The sequence below is a fragment of the Hetaerina americana genome, unplaced genomic scaffold (genome assembly GCF_022747635.1).
Source record: "Hetaerina americana unplaced genomic scaffold, ioHetAmer1.1.p SCAF_3, whole genome shotgun sequence".
NCBI classification, from domain to species: Eukaryota; Metazoa; Arthropoda; class Insecta; order Odonata; family Calopterygidae; genus Hetaerina; species Hetaerina americana.
The window spans coordinates 29773135-29794106 of NW_027286874.1; the positions used below are offsets into that span (position 1 = coordinate 29773135).

The following is a 20972-nucleotide window of genomic DNA, read 5'->3' on the forward strand; positions in this document are numbered from 1 at the left end:
TTTTCTGCGTAAACTAGAAATATGGCTATCCCAGTTTAGTCTACTACCAAGGGTAACACCTAGGAAGGAGGCATTATCACTCCTTGGAATAATCACATTGTCAAAAGACACTGAAATATCTGTTAGAGGCTTATTGTCGCTATGTCATCAAACCAGTACCCTTTTTGTGAAAGTTTCAATCTTGGGAATAGGCAAAAGTCCAAGGGGGCTAAAACTGTTGCATAAGGTTCAATGAAAGTGCTGGTGCATTATTGTGGTAAAGAAGCCAGTCACCACTTACCTGTGAGTCTTTTGAGAATTCTAATGGAGAATTTGGGAATGACTGACACATTTTCAGTATTTCTGGATAACTTTCTAGTTTGCGCACAGTCAAATGATGATCTTCTTCAATCTTAAGTCATACTCGCTCGATATTTTCTGGTATTATTGCACTCTAAGGTCGGCCAGGATGCATGTCAATGTCAGCAGATATGTGGCCATCTTTAGACCACTTGTTCCACTCTTCTATCTGTGTTTTGTCCATGCAGTCATTCCCAAAGGCCTTCTCTATCATTTCAAGAGTTTTCACTCTGCTCTTTTCAAGTTAAAAGCAAAAATTTATGCAAATATGTTTGTCTCATGTCTTCTATCATTTTCAGTGATAACAAAATCCAACAAACACAAAAATGCCACTGTGAACAGATAAGCACGCGAATTAATACATCCCATCGGTAACTGCAACAGTCAGCTAGGGTGTGAGGAGTCACTGGTTATGCTCATACCCTATCAAGGTTGCTCAAACATTCTGGCATGTAGTTATGAATGAGGTTGGATACTTATGGGACACACCTTTTATATACATTGTTTAGGTTCATGGATCATCTTTTCTTCTCAGAATGAATCAACCTGGAATGAAAACTTGATTTGTAAAAACAAAAAAGAATCAGAGTGATTAGTTATTTATGATTCAGTCCTTATTTATTTTTACTATAAAGCTGCTTGAAGACTTTTTTTCCGACACTTAAAAATGTTGTGAAAATTGGGCTTAGCATTATCATTAAATAAATTTCTAGTTCACATAGCTACTACCTTATTGGTGTAATGTTTCGTACTCATGTAACTATACCACAGTTTTCCCTGATCTCCTCATTACATTTAGCCTAGTCTTCTGGATTTATGCTCCATTGAAGGCTCATGGAGATTCTGATTGGTCAGCGAGCGAGGGTTTTATTTTCAATTTGCCACTTGCATTGGCTCAAAATAGCAGCTTGAGACAGCCTTTCAGTGGCTTGTGTTCTGGCAATGCATTCTCCTTTATTGTTATGTCTACATATAGAGGCCTGCTTTGGCATCTTCTTCCAGAAGAGACCCATCTTGTCACTATTAAAAATCTTTGGCAGCTAGTAACCTTTAGAATCTGGGTGCATCTTGAAGTCACTGATGAAGTTTTATTGCAAAACTGCATTTGAGTTGGAGTTTGCTTCTTCACCAAGCCTCACAATGCCGTCGGTGATAGTTCTTCTCATATACATTTCGAAACATACGCAGATTCCCTGAAATACTTCTTTGGCCATTGATAACCCTCTCATCTTCTTAATGAGGTGGGTGGAAATCACTTTCGCCGTCCCATAAATGGTATTTTTGTTATTACTGTCGCAATGCAATTGCTTTATATTGCTTTATTCATATTAGAAGCAACCTTTCAACATAGTTGAGAATATGTTACTGCTGCGTACATATTCTTTTCAATCCCTTTGAAGCATCTATTTCCTTGATTTTGTCCATGTACTTTAGGATAGTGCTAATCGCTGATGTAGACCAATTCTAGTGCATGCTTGACCAGCCATGCTCACACCTTGTTCTTGCTTTACAATGATTTCCCTTTTCTATTCTACTGTTGTGTATATTCTCTAATGGCTCTCTTCTTACATCATTTTGTCTGGGATAATTGAAGAACTTTGTCCAAAATATTTTTAGACTTGGCAAAAAAAGAAATTGAGTAGCTTCAGGCGTGATGTAATGGAAGTTGAACATAATGAATAACTGATCAAAGCCCTTTTACACTTGATAACTTTATCAAGTGGAAAAATGCTATGATCAGTTATTCATAGGCAAAAAATCACGAATAAGTTCTGAACATGAGTTTGGAAAAATGTGTCATCACTTAATATACCGTCACCTTAATATGCTAGTGGAAACGAGTGCTGAACGCAAAGTTAAGTGGTATGCAAAGTAGGTGGCATGCAATCATTCTGGGAATTCCATCATCTCGTAACATGTTATGTGCTTGTTAAGGGAGTCATTTTCGGGCACAAGATTTTTGCTCCTTATTCAAATTACTTGCTGTGTGAGTTGCTTGTTAAGCAAGGTTCCATTGTACATGAAATAATTAATGATCATACATTTGGAGTTCTTGTATTCCAATTAGTATCTACTGAATTATTGTGGTGCATGTAAACTGATTTTGCATTTTGTATTTGTAATTGAGGTACACATTACAGAATTGTCTGTTTGTTTTATTTGAGAGATATTGGGATATGTGCACTAAAAATGATTATTTTGGTGAGACAACACCTGTTTCAGTCTTTTAGCTGTGTACCAATAATCAAAGTGCTGCTGAAATAAGATACTTGTGTTGTGCGGAAAAAACTCTCTGAAGGTTAAATAGCTAATTATAGAGCATCTTTGAGGCAAAATTTTTATTCATTTTGGTTTATTTTGAAATCTTCATAGAGATCCTGGTGTGTGACATGCTGCAGTGTGTCAAGGGAGTTGATTGTCCCTGCATGCATATACCTGCCCTAACTTCATTTCCAACCCCTCCTAACCCACCTTCCCAGGTACTGTACACCAATGTCATCTGGCACTATAAGAGTGAACAGTGGCAAGTATTGGAATTCTTTACTTTTTTAATTCTATAACATATGATATGTCCAAATAAATTTTATATTTTCAAAAATAATTTTAGATCTTATTTCTCTCATCACTCCTTGTAGATCATTAATATTATTATATGAATTTTATAATTTTACAACCATGGTTTTAACGGCTTGTGTCATTCTCATGGTTGAATGGTTGAGGAGTGCAAATGCTAGTGTTCACTATCTCAAACAAGTTATTTTAACCCTTGCATTCATAACCAACTTAACCAACATTGTGTCAAATCCAGGGTACCCAGGTACCCAATTGCTGTCTTTTTCATTTTTATGACTTTTTACATGGCTCAAATCTATTCCATAGTATTTGTTTTAATACAGAAATGTAAAAGCTGTGCACCCAAAATATTTTAGTATGATATAGACTCATGCAGTTCAAACTAAAAAGAGCAGGTTTGTTCTTATCAAGGCCTTACGATATATATATGCAATATACACCATAAAAACTTGCCAGATATGGAATTAAAATTTGGTGGATTTTTAATGCCGAAAAGCATATCCTTTGTGAGGCATTATTTACAACAACAAAACAAGCAGCTCTCGAAAAAGCCAAGGAGGAATAATAGTCAAAGAACTAGCAGTTCCATACCAGGGGAGTGGTAGAAATGGAAATGTCATATCACTGCTCTATTCTTGCTTTCATTGAAGTTAATGATTATTGGTATTTAGCCGAAAAGTAAGTTACTAATTCCAAAACTAATGGTTCCATAATAAAGGCAGATGGCCGCTAGTAATGTTCTTCAGTATGCTCAACATTAGCTCTTTGGCTTCATATATTATGAAAACAATAAAATGTTGCCTAATAGAATCAACCAGTGGTGTAAATTTATGCTAGAGGTGAATGAAGAACTCACAAGACTAGTTATTGAGAGAAAAATGTGCAAGTGACATGCAATTATATTTTGGAAGTAGCAATAGAAAGTGTGATCAAGTGACAGATTTTTTTTCTTTGACTGGTCCAATCCAATTGTGAAAGTCCAATTTGTGAAAATCCCAGGGATCAGATGCATCTGGTAGAATTGAAGTTACTGGCCCTTGTCATGATTGTATGAATAAAAAAATTGGAAGAAGAGAGAAAGTTGCCACCAATGTCACCATCTACTTTGCAATGACCTCAGTGTTGTCATCATCGGTTGTCTGCCATGTCACAAGGTTTTCTCATGGTTGACCTCCATGTCTTCCTCTCCTGATCTATTCTCTTAGTTTCTTTATACTTTACCCTAACCTAAACCTTGTCCAAAATCATATACCTCGTCTTGCCTTATAAACAGTCTTCAACAAGCATTCCTTACTCATACAATGCCCTAACCAATTAATTTTCCTTTTCTTGACTATCTTTATCAATCGTATCGCATCTCCAATCCTTTGTAGCACCTCCTCATTCTTCACTCTGTTTTCCCAACTAATTTCTTCCATCCTCCTTCAGATTCACAATTTAAAGGCCTCTATTCTTTTTGCTTCATCTTTCCGCAAAGTACATCTCTTTGCTCCTTACAACATCACATTTCGGGTGTACAATCTTGCCAATCTCTTTCTCAGTTACCTTTTGCATCGTTCCCAGTCTGCATTGTAGTTTCTTATTATTTAATCCCTCTTTTGCCATAGCTGTTCTGTATTTGATTTCTTAGGAAACAGGACATGGGTTCAGTGATAGCACTTTCTAAATACCTAAAGCTCTCTACTCGTTCGATCACTTCACCTTCCAATGTGATACTGTTAAATAGGGTTGGTAACAGGCAGCATCCTATTTACATAAACAGCACAGTGTAAATTTTCCAAAAAGTCAGCAATGTATCGGTCAGTAAAATTTATTGGTAACACTTATTGTGCATCTCATCATTAAGTGTTGCCCTATACTTGTTTCCATAAAGAATAATCCAAATTAAAACACAATTGTATTATTTTGTATTGAGGGTAACCAGGTACCTTGGAAATGGCTGAAATGTTGCAAGCTTTGGCAGCTTGTAATTTTAAGAAAAATTGGTAAAAAATGTTCTGATAATTTTCTCCTTCAAAAAACTGACAGAAATTCCACTTCCACGATTCTAATTTTTGCATTAGTTTCATAAACAAATATACCATTGTGGGTACCTGATTATGAACACAAGGGCTTAGAATGACACAATTTATTGATACCATGGCTGGGTAAATAAGCAATTGCAGTTAAATGCAATGATTTCTGTGTGTAAAAAACATTCACCTTGACTGGGATTTGAACATGGATCCCTCAATGTTAAGCCAAGTGCTTCAGCCAGTTAAGCTATCAAGGTGTTCTCTTAAGCTCTGTAATTTTTGGGGATTATAAGGAACAAGATGTTGTGATGAAATGCCATGCATACAATGTCACAGGCATTTGTAGTTGTGTGCGACATGCCACAGTCCACGAGGTTAAAGCCAACTTCAAACACTTAGGCTGTGTTTACCTTTGACAAATTCCAATCTGGGTTCAAATCCTGGTCAAGGCGAATGATTTTTACCCTCTGAAATTGTTGCATTGAAATGCATATTAGCAGATGACTTTTTTAAAAGTTACTGCTGCAGCATCTCCAGCAGTTTCTTGAAATAAGCAATAGCAGCTTGACTACATGATATGCAGAGTTTTTTATTCTATTATCATAGAAATAATTAAATTTGACCATTATTGTATCAGGTAATTGAAAAACAACAACCTTTCTAATGAGGAAACAAACATACTTATTTGAAGTTTGGGGTTTGATGAACCTTAATTTGCAACTAATGCTCTTTTTTGGCATGCATTTCCTATAACTATGAGATTATGGAATTAATATTTCTTTTGAGTTAATGTTCTATGAACCTTCCATGAGCCTTATATACCATTCTGCATTGCCATTTACAACCTGTAAATTCTTGGCCACTTGTCTCTCATGTAAATAGGAGAGGCAAAGCAAATTGAAGTAAAAAACTTTTTGAAAAAGTTAGAAAACTGGACTTCTTCTGCTCTTACCCTATAATTTGACCTTCTCCACATCAATTTTCATTCTTTTTTTCCCTAATTTCTCATCCCATCTTTCTCGTCTTTTTTAATAACTCCCTGCACATATTACCATCAGGACGTACCATTGTGTATTTACAAAGTCCACATTGATCTAATGCATTAAGTCTCTGTACTTTCCATGACTTTTGGTCCTTCATTTTCTTAGCATATCTTTCTTTTTATTCAAGATCTTCCAATTCAATCTCTTTCTTTTTTGAGTGGTGAGTAGTTTGTCTAAATTATTTTCATATTCATTTCTCTTTTTGGACTTGCATTTGTAGTCACTGTAGAAAGGTCATTCTTATGTCTGTAAAGATGTATCCTTTTCTTGTAAAATCATTTCACTGTTTCAATTGCACCGCCTTCTTGTATTCGAGGAAGTTTGGCATATTTCATGGTCTTTCCTGATGGCACCTCTAGCTCACTTCCTTTTACAGAGCTGGTAATTTTGAAAAATTGCATTCATCATATTCCAGGCCAGTAGTGTTGGTACATCAGTTCAAAGCTTTGGCATTGCGCACATTAGCACCATTTCTCAATTGAAATTTAAAATCAAAAACTGATGCAAAATTTGTTGTTTTCATGTCGCCACGGTAAAGTGCATATGGAGGAGGAAGATAATGCAAAAGGCTCCTAGTAGCTTCAGAAGTGTTAATAATTGATTCCAGAGTAACTGAAATTAAATCATTTACTGAAAGTGTATACATTATTTTTAAGCATTTAGTAAATTATCAACCAGTGCTTGCCAATGTTCATACTTCTGGTATTCAATGACACTGGTAAATAGTGTCCAGGAGGGTCATGTGCTAGAGGGCAATTAGTGTCAGGCATGTCACCTACTCAATGCTGGCAATGACATGTCATGCATGTTTCAATGAAGGCTTCAAAATATGCCAAAATGAATTAACTTTCCATTCCAATGGGGTTCTAAAATGAGTTAATTACCAATCAGATGGTTGTTCCACTCAAAAAATGCATATCTTGTTCCAGCTGCACTTTGACCCTGGGGTACAGACAGCTATGGCAGGTTGCTTGGCTAAAAGGCAACATATTTTGTATGAATCCGAATGTCTCTCAGTTTTCAAAGAATAAGCACCGACGTAGTATATGCACCTGTTCATTGGAGAGAATTTGAAAGGTGTTCTACAGAACTTTACCAACTAATTAAGTTACAATATTCTTCCAGTTGCATTTAATTGTGGACTTTTCCAGCACAATTTACTTTTTTTTACAGGATCATAAATCAGAAATAAATAGGGACAAGATTTTATTACTTTTTTGTGAATAGTATTATTGTACAGAACAGTTTTAAATGTTACCATACAATATTATTTATTATTTTTCATATATTTTATAAATTTATTTTTTTAGGCAGCATTAGAACTCTTCTCTTCTCTTCCAACTCATCTTTGGCAACCTTCAATGGCTGATTTAAAATTAATATTTTCATGGATTCTATCCCATGACCCACAAACTATTAAGAGTACTATTGCACGGAATATTTTGTTGGCATTGCCATGGAGAGGATGTGGTAACGTAGGCCCTATGCCATTAGATGTGACCATTTCAACTGCTGCAGTAGCCCTTGATGCTTGCCTCATATGGGACAGTAAAGGAAGAATACCGTCATCTGTAAGTTGATTATTTAATAGAGTATTGAAATGAGATTGTACTGCCTTTCTTCATTCATCACAGTGCCCTTGCACTGGTTAAATATACCACTTTACTTATGCAATGAAACTGGCTTTTTTTAGTTGTAGTTAAAATTAATGGTAGAGGTGTTTATCAAAATTTATTAGAAATTAATAAATCATAAACTGATTACATACAGTGTAAAAATACTTGAGGAATTAGAAAAAAATAGTAGATTTCACCTAAATTTATTGAGGTATGATTTTTTTCATCACGTATATGATATCCTGGTACCTGAAGATGTCTTAGGTACCTAATGACGTCACATGTGTGACAAAACCAGTCATACCACAATTAAAATTGGTGAAAACTACAATTTTCTAATTCTTCAACTATTGATTTCACAAGATTGAGCCTGAGATCATTGAATTATGAATATGTAAAATGTTTTTTAAAAGAGCACCTTAAAAATTGAAATTGATGAATCATCTCACCAATTGGAATTCTTGAATTAGAAGTAATCAAAGTGTTGAAGAAGTAGGCTGAGGAAATTATGTAATCAAAAATCACCAACTCTTTGTCTGGCACTGTTTATTTTCCATGTAATAATTGATATGCTTATTACCATAACAGAACCAGAAAAAGTATTTCACCATTTGAAAAGCTTGCCTGAAAAAACATTTGTACCCATAATTTGTGGCACAAAAACAGTATATTAGTAGTATTTATTGCTAGGTTTGATTATGATAACTATTGGTGAATGTAAAAACTAATGCTATGTAAAATCAAGATAATATTTTCACTCTTATGTAGTTTTCATGCATGCATATAAATGTGATGAAATTTCTCGTCCATGTAAATCTTGTCCCTAGGCCTGACTTTCATCAGTAGGTCATGGTTATACATGAGCCTTTGTGGCCACAACCGGAAGTATGCCAACTGAATTCAACTGTTGCCTTTTGAAGCAATGTCTTTAATGTCAGTTGAAAAGGGGATGGATTTGTATTTTTCATGTCATAAATGGTAACATATTTAGATGGCCATACCATTATGCTTGTTTCTAATTTGTCAGCCCATTTGCAGTGTCATTATATGTAAACACTTGCTTGATAGTATGTCTGCCCAAACATATCCGCTTGCATTAGATGTTTGTCAAGAAAGAGGAATATTCTTGCATATATAAGCTACATTTAAATGACATGTAAACATTTGTGAGTTTCATTATGGTCAACTTAAAAATACTCATGCATGTGTTGCCTTAGAGTCATTTCATGGTACAATAATTCACCTGCTTAAGTAGAAGGAACTAATGCAGTGGTTAGAGGCCAGTGCAAGAGAACCAGGTATGTGGGTCATTCAATAACTCCATAGAAAATCTAAGATGTTGCTTTTAGTATCAGAAAAGGTTTGCTTGTACTAAGCCTCAACTCTCTCTAAACTGATCTTAAAGTTTCAGCTATATCCATTTCATGGTTTCATTTGCATGGTCGATTGAAGCAACAAACTTTTGTTTATTTAGAAAAATGAAAAAATTGAGTTTTGTAAGGTGATTAAACACTTCTATTAAAAAGATTTAATGCCAAAAGAGATCCAAGGCAAGTTTAATGATGTTAATGGCACATCTGCTACTGTGTTTGTGACTATTTACAATTGGGCAAATGAGTTTAAACGGGGCTTTACATCCACAAATGATGACCATTGTTCGGGACATCATGAAATTTTTCTTGACTTTAACATTTCCTGGTAAATTAATTAGTGTTAGAAAAGAGTGTGAAATTATCTAATATGTCCAACAAAGCTTAGTTATCCAAAGGAGAAATATTTTAAATTCATTATTTATCTCTGTCATTAATTAGTTCCTTATTTTGTAAGTTCCATTCATTATAGCTCAGAAGTTGTGCTCTGATTCCCTTTTTCATATCATTTAGATGCGGTTTGAGAGTGTTACCTCAGCCTGGGCATGGTCACTTGTAAGTTGTCTTTGCATCCATCCCATTGATCGAAACCACTGCCAGGCAAGATCCCAAGATGCCTTCAATGATTATGACATCCTTCATGTTGTGCTCTCCCGTGGATTGCTAGAAGGTCACCCGCTGGCATCTCTACTTTCTGTTTTGGCTACACAGCAGGGACACACGTGGGATGAAGCAAAGGAGCACGCCTTTACTCATCTGTCCAATGTGGTTGCCCATGGAAAGCACTCTGCAGCTATTTTTGCCTTATATCATATTTTACCATTATTTTTTGATCAATGTGATGACTTAGTCAATTGCCCAAGGTGAGTTTATTTATGGTTTATGGAATCTCTAAGCTAGAAAACTATTTATTTCTTTTGTATAGTAACCATATTCAGATGAGCATGGTCAATGATTGTAACTAAGCAAAAGGTAAAGTGATGATAAGTGCATAGGAACCACAGGATATTTCTCATAAATATTACATGTCTAGACATTGTATCAATTTCTCTTTTGACTTTTGCAGTATATTCACTCAATTTTAATTTCATCATATGGCTCATTATAGCAGTAGTTAAGAGATTGACCCAGAAAAAGATGTCACATGCCATTATTTCATAGCTGTGGTTAGTTTATCTATTATGTGTTGCTTTTTGCCAATTTTGTTGACAATTTTTTAACTGAAGGACAGCATAATTTTTATAGTTTCATTGTGTAAATAATCATGCGGTAAAAGGAAAGCTCCACAGTCAAATCATCAAATTTACCTCAGCATATATCCTACTAAGCCTCCTACCATAAGCACCTACAGGTGTACTGTATGATGGTTCGAATGGCACGTAATGTGCAGTTATATGTACTAATAATTATTATTTCAATAAACAGTTACAATTTTGTGATGTTTTCAAAATTATTAGGCTAAGCCTTCAATTCTCTATTCATATCAAGAGTACAACCATAAAAGCAAAATGTAATGAAATTAAGATTTCAGATATTACCTCAGTCTTAGCACTTTTCTTGTGCAATTTTCAAAGATTGGTAACTATTAGCTCAATAGAGTAAAGAATATTAAATAAGGAATGGATATAATAGATTATTGTAAATAATTCAATGTAACTCAGCATTTTATTAGAAGTGTATTGTCACCATTATTATTTTACAGTTTTTGAAAAGGTCATGGAAGTTGCGTGCTATAGCCAAATTTGTTTACAGACTTTGCCTTGACAGTATGTTTCTATAATTAATTAACTTTTTTATATTTGACAGTTTCCAGAAGTTATTACTGGCCCTTCTTTATGCTGATCGCACTTATGTCAAAATGGCAAAAAGTCTTATCATTCATGAATTTCCTGGGCCAACATTGTTACAACTGGGGCATATGATTGTGTCACTTCTAGAAAAGCCATACAGGTGAGTTGAAGAGTTTCTCAAACTACATTTTAAGTTGGCACATTGTAGTGTTGGTATATAATCTCCAAAATGAGTCAAAATGACAAATTTATTGGTCAGAATAGCCCCAGCCACTAATTATCTCTTTCCTATACCTCTAGCATCCCTTAGAGGTAACAAAAAGGCTACTGACCTCCCTTGTTCCCGATTATTTGCTACAGCTAACTTCTCTCTATATCTTCACGCATTATATCATGCTTATGTGTTAAACATTTTAATAAAACCTCAGTTATCAACCCAAAGGATATATTAATAGAGGAGGGTGGAGCTCACGTGGTACTAGGCCCATAGGCATTTGAAAATCATGAATCAGGGTTGAGAGGCCAGTTCCTTTCCCTTTGTCGCCCATGATTTCCCAGGAAGATTTGGTGCCCAAAATTTCACATAGCTTGTATGAAGCTAAGGGTGCCTGGAGGCATGCCCAATAATCAAACCCAGGAAATCTGGTCAAAGCCCAAATCTCTACTCATTGGTCTACTACATTTCTCTAATGAACATTTAGGGAGTGTTTTAATTTTTATAGCTATTTTGTGTTCTCAGTCTCCTTTTCCTTAAGGTTTTCAGAATTATCACCGATGCATTCACAGTTTAGGATCATGGTAACATGGGGCCGGTGTTTCGAAGATTCAACATTGAGGCTTTTTTTTCAGTTCACTCGAATGCTAATAATTTTTTTGTGTTAATTGGTTGAACATAACATGGAAAAATTGTTCTAATTGATTGAGTGCTGTTAACCTCTAGCTTTGCTGAGGAAAGGGAGGGAGCAGGATTGGATGGAAGGAGATAGAATGCCCTTTGCTATGACTAATGGATTATATGCTTATCATGGAATGGGAATTAGGATAGTCAGCACTTCACTGGTGGTAGTAGTCATTAGGGGAAGTGACCTGCAGCTTAGGCCATTTGCACCATTAGGGATAAGTGGGTAATTTGGTAATAGTAGGTTGTTCAGGAAAATTGAGGAAGAGTAAAGAGAAACCGAACATTGGTATTAGCCTACTCATTTGGCATAGTAGGGCCCTCAATTTGACAATTCATACGACGGATGGTGTACACCACTTGAAATGCTCCACATCCACCATCCTAAGAAGGGATCAGGATAACACTGAAAAATCCTGCTACCAACTGAATATGAACCTGAACCCCAAGGGTGGCAAGTCAGTACAGTAGCCATGGCACCATCCTGAACCCCAGCACTCTTGTTTTTTTCTTTTTTCATCACATTACTATTTTTACTTTAAGGATTGATAAGCATAGTCTTTTGATTAATGAATCCACTGTGGTCTATTGTTTTAAATATATATGATACAAAATTGGCATTTATATTAAAATGACAGGATAATCAGGAAATATAAAAAAATTGCACAATCCGATTAAAAATTGCATGTATGACCTATTATTGGTGTACTTATTTTCTTAACTGTAATCTGAAACCAGGTTTCTCACTATTCTTCCCTATGTTTCTTGAAATTTAACCAACTTCAGTCCCACTAATGGAATTTACTGAAGCATTCATTGTCTTTCTTTAGCAGCAGTTACTAATTTTACTACTTAATAAAATGCTAGTTTGGTTAATCCGTCTAATTAGGCTTTACCTATTAAGATTATCTTGTGAGTTATGCCATAAATTTTACTAAATATGCTTGATGCTGGCTGACAAAAATTGCACATTTTGCTCTTAAAATTGTCACCAGAATTTTATGCCATGGTAACCAGCTAATAATTTGACATAACCTATCCCTTCAGTAAAACTCATTCAAAAAACTTCCAGAATAAATTAAAATGTGCATAATCATAAGTGATTTTACAACCGCATGCTTTTTCTGTTAATCAGCTTGGTGAAATATTACTTTAATCAACTCTGACAGTGCAGTTGGAATATGACAAGCTTTGATATCTCTTGTACATAAAAGTGTTATTAGATTCAAATTTCTTTTCCAAAATGTATTTGTATTTTATTTTCTACATTCTGTATTTATGCCTTCATTTTGACATATCTTATTTTCTTTTCCATTTAGGTTTGGTACAACCACATCAGTGTTTGTAATTATGTGGTTGAGAAGTATCCTTCAAGTACCAAATTGGAAGAATGAGAAAGAGGCTTTGTATCTTTTGGATCTCATTTTCCGATCTGCATTTTTCGAGCCCAGTGGCAGAGCATGGGATGAAGCTCTAGCTATTTTTGGCCAAGTCACCAAGGTGAGACTGGTTACCCAAGCACCAGTGGCAGTAAAAAAGTATAAAATATAAGTTCCATTTATTTTAGATCACCATAAGTGAAGCATTAACTACGTAAGTTTAGTTTTAGAATAAAAGTAGTAAACCTTTGTTTAACAGTTGTCATTTGATCTATGAAGACCATTGTTAAGCCTTAAGATCTGGTAGAGTTTCATGAGGTAATCTTTAGTCTCTGCACTGAACACTTGTACAAGGCTTCCTGAGTGAAATAGTTTATGAAAATAACTGGAAAATAATAACTTTACTGTAGTGTGATGTAATGTGAAAACAGAACAAATTTCCCTTTCCCTCACCTCTCTTTTCCTCTCCCACATTCCCCTATCTTCCCACTTTGACCTCTTTATTTGCCAATATGCCTTTCTACTAAGTGTTATAATACTACTGAGAAGGCTTATTCTTAGTTTTCAAAAGTTTACTTTCACTGAACTATCTTTCATCACCTTAATAACCCATTTCTTAGAGCAAGTCAAATTCATGTATCTTATAAACCCCTATGAGTATAAAGCCAATCCTTTTTCTTTTAAATCTTTCGATTGAAGTTGTTTCTAATTAAATTCCTCTCTCTCTCACTGAATTTTCTGATTTGTCCCTTGTAGGTTTTTCAGTGCCAAAAAAAACAACTTTTCAAAATGTCTCAACTACAAGGATGTTGATCCATGTGAAGGATTTCCAATATCCATTCCATTTTTTACTTGGCACGTATCATATGAATAAGTATTACTGAAAACTTGTCACCCATAACTCACAGTCCTTCAGGGTGTATTTATGCCATAATTCACAGAAAAGGGCAGTTCTTGCATTGACGAGGGTTGAATGATAAGTTTTTGATCTCAATATGAAGATGGCAGCAGTCTCCTACAAAATATGGGAAATGTGATTGTACCTGTGTTGAAAGGTATTCATCAAAATTTCAGCCATAATGGATGCTAAGTTGTTGTTTGACAGTCGTTTGAGTGAGTCATTGTGAGGGTTTTTGTGAAAATGGAAAAAATTTGAGTATCGAGCTGTCATTAAATATTTGTTTTTGAAAGGCAATACGATTATGCAAATCAAAGGTGAGTTAGACGCTGTATACAGGGACTCTGCAGCATCATTCACGACCGTAAAATTTTGGGTAGCTGAATTTGAACATGGCCATACCAGCTTGCCTGATAATGAGTGTTCAGGATGGCCAAACACTGTGACAACAACTGATAACGTCGTAAAAGTTCACCAAATGGTATTGTATGATTCTCAAGTTAAGGTTAGAGAGATAGCAGAGGCTATGGGCATATGAAAGAAAGTGTTTCCATTTATAACCGAAGAATTGGACATGCATAAGTTATTCACGCATTGCATGCTGCCTTTCCTCACTTCGAACTAAAAAAAATTTGAATGAACATTTCCAAGTTCCGGGTGGAGTGGTTTAAGCAAAGCAAGTCAGATGTTTTGTGTCTATTCATTGATTTAAATAAAACTTAGAGCCATGCCTAGATGAGAGAACAATAACCGTAGAGTATTATACATTTGTTGACAAGCTGAAGGCACTGCAAAAAAATTACCGTATTTGAAGGAGAAGAAAGTGCTTTTCCATCAGGACAATACATGTGCTTATGTTTTAGCAATTGCCATGTCTAAAATTTATGAGTTGCACTTTAAATTGGTTGACCATTCACTGTATTCACCAGATCTGGACTCGAGTGACTTTTTCCTGCTACCTAACCTTAGCATTTTGCTTTGAGGACAAGAGGTTTTCATTGAACAAGGAGATTATCACATAGGCAAACTTCTATTTTGCAGAGAAAGATGTGAACTACTATTTGGAAGGGTTGAAAAAGTTAGAGCGACAATGAAAAGAGTGGACTTAAAAAGGGACTATGCTGAAAAATAAAAAAGAATTTGAAGGGTAACATATTTTGTTTATTTGTTAGGTCGGAAATTTTTCCGACTTCTGTCGTAACTTTGAAAAGGGCTACTTGTGATATGAAATCCAACTTAAAATTAGAAAATCAACAGTTCCACCTTGACCCACCCACCAACATGACCCCTTTTTGACTTATGCCCTAAGAATAATAAAAAGAATAGAGCTTCTAGAAAGTGTCTAAAATGGTAAATACTAAGAAACTACCTGAGCTGCTACAACAGAAACTTTAACTAAATAACCCATTGGTGGGCAGACATGGAATTCCTATAGATCTGGGTTTGAATCCCACAAAAATGATTTTTGAATTCTAAAATGATGTTTTCGCAACATCTATTCAATTTAAAGTTCCCTGTTTCACATGAAATTATAATTTTTTTTAAGGCAAAATGTTGTGATCTAAGTAAAGTGGGCATCATTCTAATATACCAAACTTCATTTGAGTCAAAATACTATTATTAAATATGTTGATTTAACGTATATTGATCCACCAGACACACATCATCTCATTCTTCCAGTTGACATCTGATCCTATCTTCCTCCACCACTACTCCTGCATTCACAATCCACTTAGCCCATCCCTTTCATGACTATCCCACAACTCCCCAAAATGTCATGTATGTGCTATTATATGATTTTATATGACACAAACAGAAAATTTAATTTCCACGGCTAACTATTTACTGCCTTTACCTAAAGTATGGTGTACAAATCATATATTATCTACAAAAAATTATATCAGATACTATCATATGTACATAATTGGTTATTTCATAGCTGTTTAGAAAATTAACCATTTAGAATTCCTAAACACAGCATAACAAATAGAGAACATATTAAGTTCCAAAGAAACTGCGGGAGATGCCGCAACAGTAACTTTTAACGGAGTCATCCGCTAATGTGCATTTTAATGCAACAATTTCAGAGCGTAAAAATCATTCGCCTTGACTGGGACTCGAACCCAGATCCCTCAATATCCGGTCGAGTGCTTTAGCCACTTAAGCTACCGAGGCGTCCTCTTAAACTCTGAAATTTTGGGGCTTTTAAAGGAACTAGATGTTATGACGAAATACCATACATACAATGTCACATGCATTCGTAGTCGTGCGTGAGGCGCCACTGTCCACGAGGTTAAAGCCAACTTTAAACACGTATGGTGTTTTCCCTTTGACAAATTCCAAAGAAACTGCGGGAGATGCCGCAACAGTAACTTTTAACGGAGTCATCCGCTAATGTGCATTTTAATGCAACAATTTCAGAGCGTAAAAATCATTTGCCTTGACTGGGACTCGAACCCAGATCCCTCAATATCCGGTCGAGTGCTTTAGCCACTTAAGCTACCGAGGCGTCCTCTTAAACTCTGAAATTTTGGGGCTTTTAAAGGAACTAGATGTTATGACGAAATACCGTACATACAATGTCACATGCATTCGTAGTTGTGCGCGAGGCGCCACTATCCACGAGGTTAAAGCCAACTTTAAACACGTATGGTGTTTTCCCTTTGACAAATTCCAAAGAAACTGCGGGAGATGCCGCAACAGTAACTTTTAACGGAGTCATCCGCTAATGTGCATTTTAATGCAGCGATTTTTACGCTCTGAAATTGTTGCATTAAAATGCACATTAGCGGATGACTCCGTTAAAAGTTACTGTTGCGGCATCTCCCGCAGTTTCTTTGGAATTTGTCAAAGGGAAAACACCATACGTGTTTAAAGTTGGCTTTAACCTCGTGGACAGTGGCGCCTCGCGCACGACTACGAATGCATGTGACATTGTATGTACGGTATTTCGTCATAACATCTAGTTCTTTTAAAAGCCCCAAAATTTCAGAGTTTAAGAGGACGCCTCGGTAGCTTAAGTGGCTAAAGCACTCGACCGGATATTGAGGGATCTGGGTTCGAGTCCCAGTCAAGGCGAATGATTTTTACGCTCTGAAATTGTTGCATTAAAACATATTAAGTGTTTGTAAAAAACTATTTATCATGTAACTGTAAAGGAAGAAATGTGAAAGAAATATTGTTCTCTTTAATTTCACTGAATTTTTAATGCCATTATATTCAATAATTAATTTACTTTAATACAATTTTATTTCATTTATTAGCCATAGTTTTGTAAAAATTATGACAAAATGTTTTCTTAATATTAGTGATTATTTTTCATTTAAACTACAGCCTCTGCTCACCTCTTCTATCATCTTAGGCGTCTTATTGCTCCCTCGTCCATGCATTCAGCTTTTTGAAAACATATATTTTTGTTATTTAAATATGCATCTTGCAAAACATGCCTGATTATGCAATATAAATTAGTTGTTCCCTTTATGATTCCAAATTTCCTTTTTATAAAATTATTACAGCAGAACATGTTGCATGTTCAAGCATCTTCTGGGACCCTTTCTTCCATTATAAACTTGCTAGCTCGAGGACCTGCTCCTGGTACCCCACGACCATTTTCACATATGTCTCAAAGCTCATATCCAAACCTACCATGGTTTGTGCTGGCAGCACTTGAAGTGGAGGAAGTGCATGAGAGTTTCCTTTGGGACCAACTCCAAATAGAATATAGAACAGCTGCTTTTTCCTTGGGGAACTTTTCTTTGGATACCACAATCAAGGTTGGTCCTCTTCTTAGTTCCCCATTCCCTTAAATCCCACATCATAAATTAATATGGAGGTTTTGTCTATGCAACTTGGTTTTCATTTCATAGCTGAAAGTTATATAATTAGCATATTTAGCACTTATTTTAGAAATGAAACAATTGTGAAAACCTCCTTTTACCCTGATAATGAACCAAAGTTCAATGCCAGAAATATGTGTTTACTATCTCCTTAAGAATACAAGTTTCATTTTTAAGTCAAAGATTATTTTCTAATATGCTGGAGAATTTCACTGTAACATGATGATAGAATATTAACTGTAAACTTTGGAATAAATATTTCAATCTGATGTAGAAGATAATTGTTTCTTAGTGTTATGCTAAGTTGGACTCTTGGCAATTGCATTTTAAAAATGTATTCACAATTTTTCTCCGAAAAAATACTCTATTAATGTTGCAGTTGTGCTTGCATATACAGGATGCGGTGCTTGGATCTGGACAAATTTCACTTTGAATTTCCTGCTGCATCGTAGTTCCGCTGGAGATCGTGATTGGTGTCCTTGAAAGCTATAGGCATCTAGTATACAGTCATTATCTCAAAATGGCCAAAATTTTACGTACATGTGTGGAGTGCAATTGAAGAGCCGCTATTATCAAAAGTGTTCGCGCTGGGCGTTTACCCAGTGAAATATTTCGATTCTTCGGATATCCCAGATCAACTGTTTACAATATTGTGGCTAAGTATAATGCTTTGGAGAAGTCTTGAGAAGGTTTCACTTACCTGGCAAGGAAACCTCATTCAAGGAAATGCGTGTCATGAACTGTGGCAGTCGTCGAGAAGGCTCAGACACTGATTTCAGAGTACCCAGGGCAATCGCTGAGGAATTTGGCATCAGAAAGGAATGTTAGTGAGCAAACAATGTGTCGGATGGTAGAGGAGGACCTGCAATACAAGTTTTACCCAATAAAGGTGCGAAAGATGCTGTCTGAAGCTGCGAAAACAAAGCGGATTGCTCACTGCAACCTGCTATTGTGTTCTCTAAAAAATGAAGCTGCAAAGCGAATCAGATTCCTTTCTGATGAAAAAATGTTTACTGTTGACTCAAAGATCAACTGGAGAAATGATCGCTAGCTCACTTACGACCCCGAGGAAGTCCCTATTGTTGCTTGGACAAAATTTCTGGCTAGTGTTCACGTCCTAGGTGTTGTGTCCAGTGAGGGTGATATCATGCTGCCACATTTCTTTGAAAAGGGACAAACTTTTACTAAAGAAGTCTATCTGCAAATTTTCAAGATTGTTATGAAACCATAGATAGTAACTGTGGCCTCAGGGAGACACTATGTCTTTCAACAGGACAGTGCACCTGCTCATACGAGTCATTTAGTCCATAACTGGCTCTCAGATAACATTGACATGTTCTGACCAAAGGAGTTCTGGTCTCCGCATAGCCCAGACGTGAACCCCTCGACTAGTATGTATGCAGTGTAGTTGTAAGAGTTACCAATAAGATGAGGCACATTAATGTCGCATCTGTGCGCACTACTATTGTATCAGCATTCACGAATATGGAGTGTTGTTTTAAAGACTGCGGACAATTGATTCAGGACAAGATTGGAGGCAGTCATTGCAGCTGAAGGGGCTTACATTGAGTAATGTTACTATTGACAGATACCGCTACTTGTATGTAAAAGGATTTTCATTTAATTTGTATTTTATTAATTAAATTTGATTTTAAAAAAAGGGTTCATTTGTCCGGATTTAGTGCCACACCCTGTATATTGAACTTTCAGGAAATAAGAAACCGTTTTGACATTCCAGAAAAGGATCCTATGTATGGATTAAGTTATATAGCTTTACATGTTTTGCTGTAGTCTTTACTTGGTAATGCAGTGGGGTACAGAATGCTGTATATTGTACAACTAAAATTTCCATTGTTTTTTGAAAAATAGATGTATAACTTTGTATATCTACATTTCTTTTAGGATTACGGTTCCAGTTTCTTCTTAATGTGTGCAAATGCGTTCTGTGTTCTTTTTATTTCTGTTCTCATTTTTTATGTGTGTATGAGTCTTCCTTTACTCAGGTGCAATGCTGTGAAGTTTTGCGTTAAACTCGGGAAATCTGCATCGGAGACCCTTGAACTCATTAAACAGGCTTATGCAGATGATGCCTTAAGCTGCACAATAGTTTTTGAGTGGCACAAAATGTTTAAGAAAGGCCAGGAACTCATCCAAGACAAGCACCACGTTGGACACCCGACGGCCGTTCGAACTGATGCTCAGCTGGCCAAAGTGAAAAAAGTTTTAGACTCTTGACAGGCCCTTAACAGTGAGGATACCAGCCTTTCAGTCGGAACCGTCCTCACCATTGTAACAGAGGATCTTGCGATGAGGAAAGTGTGCGCGAAGCTGGCGCCAAAAGTCTTGAGGAAGGAACAAAAACTGTTGCGGGTGGAAATTTTGCAAGAAATTTTGTACTGTGTCCAGGAAGATGATGATTTTCTGGACAACGTTATTACCTCAAAGGATAGCTCAAAAGGAGTTCAAAGGATTTCTGTTCGACTCTTTCGAGTCCAAGCGGCGACAACAAAGGCTCTCAACAGTATTCCGGAAACTGACTTCCAGCGGGCTTTTGACAAGTGGTAGACGTGCCGAACTAAGTGTATCGATTCAGGAGGAATGTATTTTGAAGATTATTAAGTAATTGTAATGATAACTGCAATAAATTTTGAGTTTTCGAACCAGTCCTGATACTTATTGTACGAATCCTGCAAAATTAAGTTATATGATTGTATAAATTATAATATATCTTCTGTTACTTAAATTATTATTAATTATATTTTTTAATCTTCACAATCATTTATTTCATGGCTTAGAATGCATGCCAAACTCTGGGAGTACTGCCCTTTCCTGCAGCTTACCTCTGTATATATCGCTGGGCAAGACAAGCATTGGGTACTCCTTTTGGCAATCCTGCATTGCTGCTTATATGGGCCCGTTTCTTTTCCCTCTACAGCAAATTGTTCAGGTAAGAGCCTATATCTTAAATACAGTCCTCGTAATTTTTCATCTTTGGGACCTTGCATTTTTAGTTTTAGTAATAAGAAGTAAATAGATTGGAGACATTATCCTTACATGAAAAGGAACACAGTTATGGATGAGATTCTAAAGATTTTTAGAGTAGGGGTTACATTACTCTGGAGGCAGTTGAAGTTTGGTGGTAGATAAGTATACTAAAGTCTGGTTCAACTGGCAACAGCCAGTGGTTTACCTCTGAACGTTTTCTGGTTTGATA

General features: G+C 35.9%; 1 protein-coding gene across 3 annotated transcripts in view; it reads left to right on the plus strand.

The window, feature by feature from the left end:
* The window catches only part of Epg5 (ectopic P-granules autophagy protein 5), an 89904-nt gene that overhangs the window by 16051 nt on the left and 52881 nt on the right, over positions 1-20972 (plus strand). The window contains exons 9-14 of one of the 3 annotated variants that reach the window (XM_071587311.1): positions 7282-7542; positions 9471-9820; positions 10764-10907; positions 12965-13145; positions 17438-17695; positions 20554-20705. In XM_071587311.1, the coding sequence (XP_071443412.1) occupies positions 7282-7542; positions 9471-9820; positions 10764-10907; positions 12965-13145; positions 17438-17695; positions 20554-20705 (1346 nt within the window). The remainder of the gene's footprint in view (positions 1-7281; positions 7543-9470; positions 9821-10763; positions 10908-12964; positions 13146-17437; positions 17696-20553; positions 20706-20972) is intronic. The other 2 variants (XM_071587312.1, XM_071587313.1) reach the window with 2 other exon arrangements.